Raw genomic sequence first — 14,313 nt, forward strand, 5'->3', positions numbered from 1 at the left:
TGGTACCCTATCCCTTCGCAAGGCCTCTCTCACCCTAAACTCCCCCAGCTCACAGGCTGTCTGTCCTCCCACAGCTACCCATTCTCCTTCTAACCTTGCTATCCACCCCCCACCCCCCAGTATGTGTTCTCTATTCTCTATCACTGATGTCCTACCATCTCTCACAGAGAGCCCTGGTCATTTCCATGTCCAGTCTGCAGGCCATGTTCAGTTTACTTCTTTTTCTCTTTGCTCTGGACTTTTCCAGATGCCTCTGGCTGTTCTCATATATCTATAATAAAAACCTCCCCCTTCACCATACCATGGAGTGGTCATGTCCTCAGATCATGCACCCGGCTAAACCACTTGGCACGTGTAAGAAAACAAAGTGGAAACTACCAGAGGAACAACACCCAAGATGGTCCTGGCCTCCACATGCATGCATACACATACACACACAGGACATACACAGGTATATACACACATTGCACGTGCACACACAAACACTTGTACATGCACACACACTTTTGTACATGCACACACAGAGACACACACACTTGTACATGCACACACACTTGTACATGTACACACCTGCACACTTGTACATGCACACATACATATACACACACTTGTATATGCACACACATACATACTTGTACACACACACACACACACACACTTGTACAAGCACACACACACTTGTACATGTACACACACTGAAGGGCCCTTTGCTTTCCTTATGCAGTCACTTTCTCAGGGAAGGCTCTCCTCCACATTCTCTCATCATAGACTCCAGTCAAAGGTGAACCCTGATGACCTTGCAGCACAAGTCAAGTTGAGGCTCTTCGGCTCTTGCCTTTAGATTCCTCCAGGAGGAGGTAACACAGAGATGAGGTTTTGGTTGGGCTGTGGGAAACCCTCTCACCTGAGAAATCCACTCAGGAGAAAATGTCAACTCCTCAAGCATGTAGGCAATGGCAACCATCACTCTAAGAGAAATGGGACGGTGGGCAGAGAATTGAAGGATCTGAAATGGTCGGAGTTAGCATCCAGTAATCACAATCAGGTGCTGTTGACTGTCACTTACCAATTCTTTGGGCAAGTAGACAACCCTGCTATTGCCTCCCAGATGGGAGACAGACTCTGAGTATGTGACTCCCTCAACTACAGTTATTAAACAGAAGAGCTCTGGCAATAGCACTTCCCTGTACAAACACAGGGTGCTAACAATCAAACAGCACACGCTTCTCCAAGCTGAGCACTGAGCACACCACTGAGCCATTTTCTCTATGTCTTTAGCAATGTGACAAGACAACCAGGAGGGGCTCCATCCATCCAGACCAAATACAACCTGAACCCTGAAAGGATACTTCAAGGGGAACGTAGCTTCCTTCTAGAAAGTTCTCAAGTTCATTCACAGTATTTTAACCCTTCTGATACAGAAACATTTTAAATCCCTGGAAAAAAATGTATAAGCCTTTGTAATGGTTTAATAAGAAATGTTCCACAGCATGCTAACGCCCTGGAATCCTCGGCTCCCAGCTGCTGTCTAGGGGAGGTTCTGGACCCTTTAGGAGAGGGAGCCTTACTGTAGGAAGTATGTCACTGGGGGTGGACTTTGGGGCTTTAGAGCTTAGCGCCATTTCCTGTTCTCTCTGCTTCTTGTGTGGGGATGAAATGTGATCTCTCTGCCAGGTGAGCCTCCTGCCCTGTTGCCATGGCTTCCCCACCAAGAGGGACTCTTAGCTCTCTGGAACTACAAGGCCAACCAAACCCTCTCTTCCCATAGCTGCTCTAGGTCACACATCTTAGAAAAGCAAAAGAAAAAAAAAAGGAACTAACACAAATCAAAACTCCCAAGCAAGAATCTTTCAAACTCCCACAGGGCCAGGTACAGGATTCCTTAAGACGTTCACAATACTTGTAAGGATATAATACTTTGGGAGAGTCAAAATGTGTGCTGAGGAAAAACAGGCAATAAAGAAATAGAAGGGGCCAGGCACAGGAGGGCCTGGAGAGCCAGCATTGTAGCTCAGTAGCAGAACACTGGCCTAGCCTGGTGCTAGAAAAAAATATTGGTAGGTAGAGCTGGTACTAGTCGCAGGTTCAGGCCATGCCAGAGGGAGTAGCTGCTGCCCAGTTTCTGCCAGCTTTTGCCATAAAGAGCTAACTCATTGTTACCCAACTGATTATCTTTCTGCCAAAGCAGAAAATCAACTTTTATCATTCTCACTTAACTGAGATCATAAGGAGGGTTTTGTTGTTGTTGTTGTGTTGTTTAAAGTTCTGACCCTGCACTTGACACTTGCAGGCCACAGTCCTCCACCACTGCTCAAGTGAGCACAGGGGCTCACAGTCCTGGTATACACACACACACACACACACACACACATGCACGCACACATGCGCAGGCTGCGTACCTTCAAGTGCAAACAGGCATCCCTCACTAAGTTCTGTTACTCGGAGATATAAAAAGAAAATAAAAAAAAAACTTTAAAACCACACACACACACAAAGCTGTCCTTTGATGCTAGGCGAACATAAGAACTCCGTGAGGCCATGTGCGGGGAGGTGGGCCCAAGCACGCGGCCCAGATGGCTTTTATACAAACCACAATCCAAATGGTTATAAATCATCATAGGATTTCTCATTCTGCTCGGGAAGGTCTGAGGCTTGCTGCACACCCACCCCACTCCCGCACCCTCAGTCTGGCGTACACCAAGTGTCTCAGCCTCGCTGAGCACAACCAATTACTGCTCCCAACACCTCAGACTTGGCAGAGGTGTGAGTGGTAACCCCTTTAGACTTCCACTGAGCATTTACCAAGTACCAGGGACAAGACTTCTGTCTGCAAAGCCACTCGTGTCTGGGGTACAGTGCGGTAGGTGCGGGGTGGGGGTAGGGGCTGAAAGAGATGAAAACCTTTTGTTTATTATTTCAAAGCCTTGTTACTGTCATATAGCACAGGGGCCAGCTGGATGGATCAGCAGGTAAAGGTGACATACTGCCAACCCTGGAACCCTGACCTGAGTTCGATCCCTGGAATCTACACAGTGAAAGGAAAGAACTACTTTCTGAAAGTTTGTCCTCTGAATCCACACATGCATCATGGTACACACACACCACAACTAGAAATAAGTAAACATGAAAAAATAAGAAAAACAAATAGCATGTAAAATATGATGAGCTTCTTGCAAAATTTACTTAAATGTCATGCGAATTACAAGACAAACATGCATTAGGGCCCTAGACTATATCTACAGAGCAAATGAAAGGTCCCAGAGACTAAGGGGCTAGAACTGGTAGGAAATTCACTTCCATGAGAACACAGCACAGACAGGCACAATTCAGACCCCATCAGCTTAGAATATATAATGTTGTTAAAGACTGATCAAATATGTCCTAAAAGAGTACCAAAATAGGTGCTATGCTAAACTTCAGCTGATGTTTTTGAAATACTCTCAACTTAAAACATTTTGAGGCCGGGCGTGGTGGCGCACGCCTTTAATCCCAGCACTCGGGAGGCAGAGGCAGGTGGATTTCTGAGTTCGAGACCAGCCTGGTCTACAAAGTGAGTTCCAGGACAGCCAGGGCTATACAGAGAAACCCTGTCTCGAAAAACCAAAAAAAAAAAAAAAATTTTTTTTTTTGAATTCCCCAATGAATAGATACTGTACTTCAAAACATATTTGAACAGGTGCATCCCAGAGAATTTTCTTTTTCTTAAAATACTCTTTGAGACAGTCTTGTCATCCAGTCTGGCTTTGGACTCATGGTAATCCTCCTGCCTCAACCTCCTGAGGTCCTGGGAGTACATATATATGCCACTATGCCCAGCTGAGGCTTTTCTCTTGACTCTAAGACAATGTCGAGCAAGTGGGCTGTGAGATTGGCAGCTTGCGTATCTCCTGGGAGTTTGTAAAGGTGCTCAAACTCTCCCACTCCTCCCAGACCCTGGGGTTAAAAGCTGCAGGGTCAGGCCTAGAATACTCTATTCAGCATGTACATTTATGTTTGGGAAACCTTGCTTGAGAGGCTTGGCCAAACCCAAATAGCCTGCTACTTTGATGTCTTTTTATATACCTTCATAACGGTGATGTGAGCCAGTAGTGGTGGTATACATGACCTGTGGGTTTCAGACCAGCCTGGCTACAGGATGAGAACTTGTCTCAAAAAACAAAACAAAACAAAACAAAACAAAAAAAGCACTACGTAAAAACTGTAAAACTGTTAGAGAAGACAGAGAATGGGAGAATTCTTGGCCTAGAATGACTAGAAAAATCTTCAAGTACTCAAAAGTATCACAGTTACTAAACTCCAGCCTTGCCTCTGCCTCTGAGGTGCCCCTCTCCAAATGATCAGATAACTCTAATGGTTTAATTCTTCCCTCTGAGAAACATGAGCTAAACATGGTTAACCTGGCTAGCCCAATGCCAGGACCTAGGCGGAGAGAAGAAAAACAGGCTACTTGCACAACAGAGCTTTGGCGTTGTTTAATAGCACATAAAATATGATCAATCTCTCATAAAAATGGCTTACACAGCATTGTCAATTACAAGACAAACATACATGAGTCTGGGAGCATAACCCATGGCTGGGTTTACATTTGCAGAAGAACTGTATCTGTCAGCATCAACTCTGGGGTTCAGAAGGAATGACAACGGCCTTTCATGGTTGCTCGAGAGTCTGGGGTGCATGTGATGCGGGGTTTAGGAGGAAGAGAATGTACCAGAAATGGACTGTGGCTGCCCTGTAGACCTCCTACCTGCACCTGCTTGGAGTGTGCAGGCATGGAGACCTCCTTCCTCGTGCATGCAAACCATGGAGGCACCTCCCAGGAAAGTCAGCCCTGCAGGAAAGAAACTGGCTAGCTGTGGCCAGTGCTATTAAATAATGCCAAAGACTTGGGCAGAATTTCCCTTCTGATCTCGTAAGCCATGAATCTTCGAGTGTGTTAGCTCCCTGGTGCCCCTATGAGCAATTGCCACAAGCTTAACAGCTCTGAACAACCATGAGTGTACATGGGTCAGAAGTCCTACCTTGGCCTCAGAAAACTAAATTCCCACTGCTTCAGAGCCGTGTCCACTTGAGCAGCAGCTACAGCAGGACCTGTTTCCCTAGAATCCTTGAATTCCAGGGCTCCTGGCCCCTTCCTCTGACTCCAAACTAGCAGTATAGTAGTACCCATCATGCTCTGTTATTTTCTGCCCCTTAAAGGATTCTTGTGTCCATCCCAGGCCTGCCCAGATAACCATCACAGGTTACAATCCTTAGCTTGCAAAACAACACGTGCACGGTCATAGAGATCACAATGCTACATATTTGTGGGTTCCTCACTCAACCTCACTTCACTGGGCACCTACTTTCTGACCATGAGGAAACTCCTTGTTGCACAGATCAACAGTCATGGGTGGCATGCAGTGAGAATGCCCACCAGATGTACACTTGATTTGAGTCCCTTCCGCTGACTCCTCTCTCCCTCCTCATTGTCTGCCTAGGGGCAGCTTCCATTATCCCTTTTATAAGAGAGAAGCTGCCCCAGAGAGAACTGGGCTCTGCCCTGGCCACACGTCCCATTCCAGCCCATGCTTGTCTTTCTTCACCCTGACTCTTTCCCACCCTGAGCTGCTGCTTATGCCTCTCTGTAAGGGATTGCAGGACACCCTTCAGTGTCGCAGTCAGTTCTTCTCCCTAGATCACTGTCCATATACAGTGACTGATAATGATAAAGGGATTTACTAGGGCCTGGTTTCTGGCAGAAGAGCCTCAGGGTGCCACTCAGACAAGAGCTGGGCAGCCTCAGACAAGTTACTCAGCTGCTGCCTGCCTTAGTTTCCTTCATTATAAAGTGAAACTAATCATGTCTGCCTCCATAGGATATACAAAGACCAAGTCAGTTAATACAGAGTGTCTACAATAGTATCCAGCACACAGTGGGTACAAGTTGGGTTTCTTGTATAGTACTGTATGAAAGCAGTTGAAGAATAATAGGAACAACAGCTCTGAGGAGGGAGAGAGGCAGGAAGGGAGGGAGGGAGAGAGGGAGGGAGGGAGGGTGATGTTCTATCATGACCCTCAGCCCTGCAGAGTCCAGCATCCAGATTATTCATTAAACTTAGTGGAATGAACAAAATACACATCCTTATCCCGAGGGCTGTCAGGAGACTAAAATGAACCACAGCATCTAAAGCACTCGGAAGGTGGCTCGTCCCAGAACAGTGGCTTGTCATCCTTGTCATCTCAGTATTACTCTCTCTCATAACATCCAATGGGGATGCCTCAGCACGCTTACTTAAAACATCAACAAAAAGAACAGACCAAAACAGAGATGGGCCCTGACAAGGGGCATTTCCTACTCAGGTCTTCTAGGTCAACCCAGGGAGAATTAAGTCAAGGAAAGTTTCCTAACACTGCTAAATTTCCCTGAACTCTCATAAACCGCAGCAGTGTATATCGAGGAGTAAGACCTGGACTCACCCATCCTTCCTCATACACCCTGAGGTGTCCGGTAGCTCCACTACTGGGGACAGTAAAAGGATCCTGAAGGGCCTTCTAGCTATTCTTGAGAGAGCTACTAGTAGTTTCAACAGACCTGAGTTCAATTCCCAGCACCCAAGTCAGGTAGCTCACCTGTAACTCTAACTCTAGGGAATTTGATACTTCTGGACTCCTTGGGCACCTGCAGTCATTCATCCACAGACACATACACACATAAATAAAAAAGAACCTTAATAAAAATAAAATAAAATAAACCAGAGACTTAAGGAAGAGAAGCAGAAATGCAAGCCACTATCACCCTTAAACATGACAGTCAAACCCAACCAGGATTGCGGAACTGGGTAGGAAGCCATGGGTGCTTGCTGCTTGCTGCTCTTGGTCCTGGCTTCCTATTTTGCTATAAACTCCAAGTGGCCTCTGAGCTTTCCCTCATTCCTTCTTGGTTCTGTAACATTTGTGTGGCCTTAGGGCCATGTAAAAATAGACCCAGAAGCCTTGTGCAGAGGTAACTCAGCTGCCCAAGGATCTCAGACACTCCTAAGGCATGCGGCTGACTTGCTGGCAGCTGCTGTTAGGGTTCCCGGTCACCGTGCCTAGAAATTTGATCTGGTTACAGATGTCCCTCTTCTGGCCCAGGAGGCTCTGTAGAGAATGAGGCTGAGAGACCTGGCGCCCAGAGGCATCTCAACTAGGGGCCACCTGCCCACGGCAGCCTATGAGTTCTCAGCGACAGGTTACCTCAGGCCTTTCCCAGAGACATTCAGACCCCTCCCTTCCTGCTAACTCCTAGCTAAGCCCAATAATGCTCCTGTCTCCAAGGTCAATAAACATGGAGAACAAGGACTGGTGAGAAGGAAGACACTATTTTTTTATTGGGTTTCTTTTCTGCCATATCAGACCCCCAACTCTTCCTCCTCCTAGGGGAATATAACCTGTGCCTAAATCCTGTTTTCATATGCAAATATAGATTTAGAAAAATCATTCCTCTGTCTTAGAGCGGTTGGTGATCCCTAATATTGTCAGGTCAATGGGAATTAGCGTCACCAAGGAAACAAGGGCATCACTGTGTAGAAGCTTCTACATTGGTTTAAATGATGTAAGACTCATCCTGATGTGGGTGGAACCATGACATGAATTGGGGCCCCAGACTAAATAAAAAGGAGGTAGTGAGTTGAGTACCAGCATTTACCTCTCTCTGCTTCCGGAATTTAGGAACATGGCAGCTGCCTTGAGCTCCTGCCTCTATACCTTCCCCACCATGATGGCCCGGACGTTCCAACTGTGATTCAGATTAGTTCCCCTTCCTTGTTGCTTCTCTCAGGTATTTGTCATCAAACCAAGAAAAGCAACTAACACAGCACTGTTGAGAACTGCACTCAACTAAGTGAGCTCAAAGCACGCGGTACCAGGGAGGGAAATCTGATGGTTGACCCACGAGGTCTTTTTCTCTCTCACATTTCCAGAGAAGGAAGTAAAAAGCTGACATTAAGTAGATTATCAGGGCCACCCTGTTAAGAAGGGACTGGTCCAGGAGTGACTGATGACAAGGCCGGGCACTCTGCTGGATGTGTTTCTGTGACAACTTGTCTACGTTGACTGTCATCAGTAGATCTAACCATACTGAGTGGTGACCATGACCAGCACACTGATCATCCTGTGTGTGCTGCAAAGCAATGCTTGGAAGTAGGTATGGTTCCGATCCAGGAGGTAACAGGACACAGTCCTCAGAGCTTCAGCAACATACCCTGGGACACGGCTGGTGACCTCAAGATGCATATGCATTGCAACCTCAGGGCTCAAAAGGAAAAGGAAGCCCTGATCCAGTCACAGAGGAGAGGAGAGCCGGAGCGGACACTCACTGCCTTGGCCTGTGCTGCCTTCCTCTTTTAGCTCTGTCACTGTGTCTCCCCAGGTGCTGGCCATGGGAAAGGTTGGCCAGGGTAAGCCTGCCCTAAGCTGCCCACTCCTCTTGGAGCAGCAACTTTAGCTCTTACCACTTGTGAACAGGGGGTCTACACATAACACCGTGGTGGTGGGGTTCTTCCCTTGGAAGTGTGCAAAGTCCTGCTATCCCCTCATCTGTACTGAAGTGCAGACTCCGACTTGGGGACCTAGATATTAGCATTTTCTACAGGGCAGGGTCTGGAGCAAGAGCACGCTCTGAGAAGGAAGAGGGATGTTGGGCTAGCCCGAGGTTTCTGGAGCTCTAAAGGACACTGGGCCAACCTCTGAGAGCAACAATCTGCTAACCTGTATGCAACATTCTGGGTCTGGGTCATTACCACTTGAGGAAGAGAGAACTGGCAGTTTTCCTCTAATTTCCCAAGTGTTCTTCATCCTTAAAGACATGAACCACTAAATGATGGCATCAGCATCAGTGTCATCACCATGGAAACCATCAAGGAGGTAAGGGGAAGGAGGGAACAAGCTTCCTGTAGGCTGCAAAGAGTGAACTAAGGGTGTCTACCCAACACTCTAACAGCACCTGCAGAAAACACTGTCCACCTTAGTGTATTTGCCATCTTAATTATTATCAACTATTGTAGTGAGAATTCTGGTTTCTTAAAAAAAAACAGAGAAATATCATGGGAATATGTTTTTGTTTTAATCCCAGGCATGGGATATGGGGCTGCTTCAGATTGTCCACAGCAGGAGACTATGATTTGCCTCATGCTCTAGCAGGGATGTGGGTTTGCCAGCTGCGAGTGTATGATGGTTGGAATGCTGGGAATTTTCAGAGGCTATATAAATGCTAGAGCCATATAGAAGGGGATGGTGGGCTGGTTGGTGGTTGGATGCTGTTGGTTTCGGTTTGTCAAGTCATCATCATCAAAGAGACAAAAAGAAGAAATTAGATATTCTGATGGAAATGATCAAACTTGCTCCAAGGAATTTGACACCCTAATCAGCAGGAAGTAGTCTAATGATATGGTTGCCCCCTTCCCCCTCTATCCTTTTTTCTCTTCTCCCTAGCGTTATGGTGTTGAAAGGGTGGAGAAAAGTGGAAGAAAGAACCTACAAAATAGCCAAAAATCAAGTTACAAACTATCACAATTTTCATTGCCTAATTAGTTCACATACACACACACGCATGCACACATAAAATTTATGTGAGTTATTATCATTCCCACTTCATAGAACAGGAAACTCAAGGCTTCAAAGATTAAAAAATTAGTTCCAGGCCTCAGAACTGAAGAAAGACGTTGAACCTCCTGGCTTGCAACCCAGGCAGCCCTCAGTCTAGATATTCCAGGGGAAAAGAAAAAGATTCCCAGAGACCCACAGAGTGGCCAGTAGGCCACTGAAGTGGAGGCCAGGTTGAAGGGAATAGCAGGTGTAAGTCCCCTCTCTAAAAAGGCCCAGCTCTATGCCTCCTCTAAAGGACGACAGAAAGCCAAGTTGCTTAAAATAGTGATTAAAAGAGAGAACCACTGCCTGCCACTGGCTCATCCAAGGCTCCACAGGGAACAAACCCCCTGAGGTCTCATGGGGCATTGAGTTCTAGGCGAGGAGTGACCCAGTGGCCGCTCAGCACCCTGCTGGCCGAGCTCCAAGAAATGTTTTCCCTTCCAAAGTAACACTTAATTCTGCTGAACAAATCCTTTGAAAACCAAAGAGAATGCCCTCTTGGTTGCCATGGCAACATCACACAGACAAAACATTTCTACCAGCTTTGACGCACACACAAACTTACTAAAGGGTCAATAGGATATGTTTGGTCCGAGGGCAGGGGCTGGGGGTGGGGTGGAGAATATTTCTAGAGCTCTATGTTCAAGAATTTGGCTCTAAACAATTCAAAGTTAGACTGAAATAAGTTAACAAACTTCATAAGAACAAGCTGAAGTCAGGCTTGCTCTGGACACATCAAGCCCTCATTCTATCAACACTGTCAAGTTTGTTTTTGGAAGGGTTATGGATGCTGGAAAATGAGGGTGGAGTCTTGGGGATAGTACTGAACAACCTGCCCCTTAGACTTCTACCTGCAAAGGGCAGTGCCACACCAACCACGGCCAATCTGAAGGACCGAATATCCCAGCACAGAAGGGCTTAAAACCAAATACCATCCAGGTACATGTTAACGCTGACATGAGAAATCAACAATATCTTCCAGCTGTTCCTAGACACCCCCATGACTGAACTGCCATCAAAGCTGACAGCCTTGGATCTTTTCCTTCAGAAAGCTTTACTCTGAGACTGATCCCAGAAGCAGCAATCTAGGGGGTAGAAAAAGCAGGAGACTTATCCCAGGTCTGAACTGTCCTCCATGCCTATGAGTTCTGCCATACCCTGGGCTCTTCCAAGCCATGCCTTTCACCACAGGAACAGCAGGACAAGGGCAGACACTTGAGGCCTCAGATATGACCTTCCTGGGGGAAGGGTGGGCTCTCGAGTCCTAGCGTCCTGTCCTCTGGTCTCTTGCCCACACACCTGACTGTCCTGTGAGGAGAGACCACTTCTTGCTGCTTGCTACTTACCTGCCGTAGCTCACCAGGAGACACTTTGTGACTTTGCTGACTGACAGGCCATTAGGATGCAATGTCATGTCTCTTGTGCCCCATGGCACTACCCCTGGAATTCCAGCCTAGTTGCAGTGTCTGTTCTTACTAAGAAAGAGAGTGGGACTTTGGGCTCTGGTGTGGTTAGACAAGAAGCTAGCTGCGGGCAGGTCACTGGAAACAGAGGCAATGGTGCCCTGCCTTCCAGGCTCGTGCCTCCTGCGAAGCTCACTGACCAGTTGATGAATCAGCCCCCTGCTTGGAACACTTGCTTCTCTTCAGCTGCATCATAGAGGCTCCTGGTGGATATTCTTCTTCCATATTTTGGGAGAATCACTCACCCTCCCTGTAGAATATCTTTTGCAAGGTCTCACCTCACTGTGTGTCATCTTCCCTTTACCAAAACTGCTGGTGTCAGTGATGACAGCAGCAAAGGGTCATCACTGATCACCCTAACTAGAGCCCAACAGGGAGATTAACTTATTAGGAAGCTAGAGATGCTGGCTGGCACACTCTCGAATAGTACTCTGGCAGGAGTATAGACACTTTCGCTCTGTGAATGTTTCCATGCACATACATGCATGCACATGTGTATTGGCACTCATATTCAGTCAGTCAAAGCAACACCTCACTTTCCATATGAGCTGGTGGAACTGGCACGTGCACTTGTCACTATCTTAAGGTACTGTAAAGGACAATATGTGGCGAACACATCGCCACCCTCTCCTCATCTCCAACAGAATTGAATGGCTATTGTAGACATTCCTCATCTCCCTGGGCTCACATTATGTTTGCTGAACCCTTCTCTGCTAGCTTTGCCATAAAGCTGTCTGCCTCCCCACCCCAGACTGGGACCAATTATCACAGGCAATTATAGGATTTTATACTGCTGTTCTAAAAAAGAAAAACAGAAAAAAATCCACACTGCCCTCCTCCTCAGTACTAACATAGCTGAGCTGTGGGGAAGCCACAGGATTGCTTTGCTCTTGTGATAGTATTTATAACAAACACATTTGAGGATAAAAATAAATTTGCCCAGAAGAGTCTGAGATGATAGCATTTCACAAGCTTGAGAGTAGACGTTAATGACAACAAGCAGCATCGTCAACACACAGTGCAGGACATATATTTGGACCAAATAAAATAAATGGCTGCCTACCTTCAAATGTTAGCTCTATGTGCATGACACCAGGCTAGGAGAAATGAATTTACATCTGTCCTAGAGAGAAGGAAGGGACGCCTCTCTTTCACACGAAGATTGCCTCATGTATGTAAAATGCTCACACTGAAATTAAGTCTCCTATTGTCCAAACTTTTTCAATTATTAATACACTAGACAGCTGCAGAAGCACTAGTAAAAATAGCAGCCAACCCTTCCCAAGAGTCAGAGCTGTTCTCAGAGTCCTGGCTGGGGATTTGCCTACATAAGGAATGGTCGGTCTATGGAGCAAAAAGCCTCTAGGGGGCTCACCAAAGAGAAGGAACTTGTTTCAGGATGTAAAGTGGAAAATGAGACTTTGAGACACACACACACACACACACACACACACACACACACGCATACTTCTTTATAATAACAATAGGTTCTGTGCATTTTAAAAAGTTGTCTACAAAGGTCACCTCTGTCCAACTCTTCAGGATACAAACAAGTCAGAACATTAATTAAAGAGGTTAAGAACTGCCAGACACTCTGGAATCTGTAGAATCTGTCAAATGGTGGGGAGTCGGGTGGGGAAGGAAAAATACTTTGTTCTCTTCTTTAGATTTCTGAAGCAAATCCATATCCAGATATGACTCTGACAGCAAGGTACTCTCTGAGTGAAACACTAAGAGTTCACACAACACCAGCCCCCATTCTCCCAACACTGATATTAATATGAACTCAAGGACTTGGCAACATGAGGAAAGAAAAGACTTAAAGATTAATTTTGTATTGTAAAAGCTTAAATACATCACACTCGCCAGGACATCACTCGTCATGGTTGCTGAGCAGAGTTCAGAAGAAGCCACTGTCCATTTTCCACTTAATACCACAGTGCCAATTTCATGTCCCTCTCCCCTTTACAGACCAGGGCACATGTCTCACCCTGATCAGCCAGATCCCATCATCCCACCTGAGCCTCTGCACCCTACACAGGCATTGAGCCATAGAGGGTCCCATTCTATATGACTTCTTTTAATATAAAGAATATTTTGTTTTTGTATCCTGGCTATACAGACATCACAAGTATTTTTTTTTTCACAAACATTTCTTAGTGAATGCCAACAAATATGTCAGAAGCAGAAAGCACAGCTACTTGGGGATGGATGTTGGGGAATTAGCCCCATGGAGCAGCTTCTGGTGTGAATGTTTTTCAAGCTGCTCAGTCAGGTCTTTCAGAGACCATGGCCTGCTAACCTTACACAAATACTACCCACAGACCCACTTACCATTTGCGATCTGTTCTTTGGACAGCCATTGATGTCTTCAATCTTGTCATTTGCTGTAAAAGGAGACACAAGTTAGCAAAACAAATAGCAGACACGAGTCCAGCCAAGTCCGAAGTCTCACACTGGTGTCCGTCTGAACAAGGCTGTGTGTGAAATGCTGAGCTGCATCTAGCAAGCTTTGGGACTTACTCATCGAGCTGCCATCCTCCAGGGACAGCTGGGGTAAGGTCATCATCACTTCAAGCAGAGACAACTGCAGTGACAATCATCTTGCCTTGACAGGGAATGGTAGCAATGTCTGACCTGGAGGACAGTGAGCTGCGGTTGCACGGCGAGCTACAGACACAAGTTTAACTGCAGCTTCTCCACAAAGGTGGGGTGCTTCTGAGAGGATTGGCCCACTTCTGACTCAGCAGGTGGGGACAGAAGCCAATGAAAGCTGATCAAAGCAGCTGTAGCCAGAAGTACTAGTATTGCCCTTGGGTGCTCTGACTTCATGCAGTGGAGGCAAATATGGAGATGGAGAGTCAAACCCCAAAACACCTTAACCAAGACCAGATAGCAAATCCAAATAGATCAGGGTACACACATGCTTGAAGTGGCACCTTGCTATGAGAAAAGTAAAAGAAAGGGGGGTGCATTGAATGAACAAGAATCACATACTAATGAGGAGGTAAGATCCAGCTTCCTATGGTGAATGCAATTTACCATACAGAAGCAGGAATTGCTAGGAAAATACAACCAGGGATATTTGTGGAGAGGGGACCAGTGGAAGCAGCAGCAGAAAGCTATGAACACTGCCTGTCTGCATCAGCTCTAGAGTTCCTCAGCTGTTACTCAGCCTCTCCAGGCCACAGATTCCTCCTCTATAAAGGAAGCTGACATCACCTTCAAGAAGAGCAATGAAACT

The 14,313-nt window shown here is 46.4% G+C and overlaps 1 protein-coding gene across 5 annotated transcripts in view; it reads right to left on the reverse strand.

Moving 5' to 3' along the window:
• The window catches only part of Nav2 (neuron navigator 2), a 373,079-nt gene that overhangs the window by 233,307 nt on the left and 125,459 nt on the right, over nucleotides 1–14,313 (reverse strand). For all 5 annotated transcript variants that reach the window (XM_085841707.1, XM_085841706.1, XM_085841708.1 and 2 more), the window contains exon 3: nucleotides 13,404–13,456. In XM_085841707.1, the coding sequence (XP_085697833.1) occupies nucleotides 13,404–13,456 (53 nt within the window). The remainder of the gene's footprint in view (nucleotides 1–13,403; nucleotides 13,457–14,313) is intronic.

Source organism: Mus caroli, unplaced genomic scaffold (genome assembly GCF_978045245.1).
Source record: "Mus caroli unplaced genomic scaffold, Mus_caroli_1 scaffold_8, whole genome shotgun sequence".
Classification (NCBI taxonomy): Eukaryota; Metazoa; Chordata; class Mammalia; order Rodentia; family Muridae; genus Mus; species Mus caroli.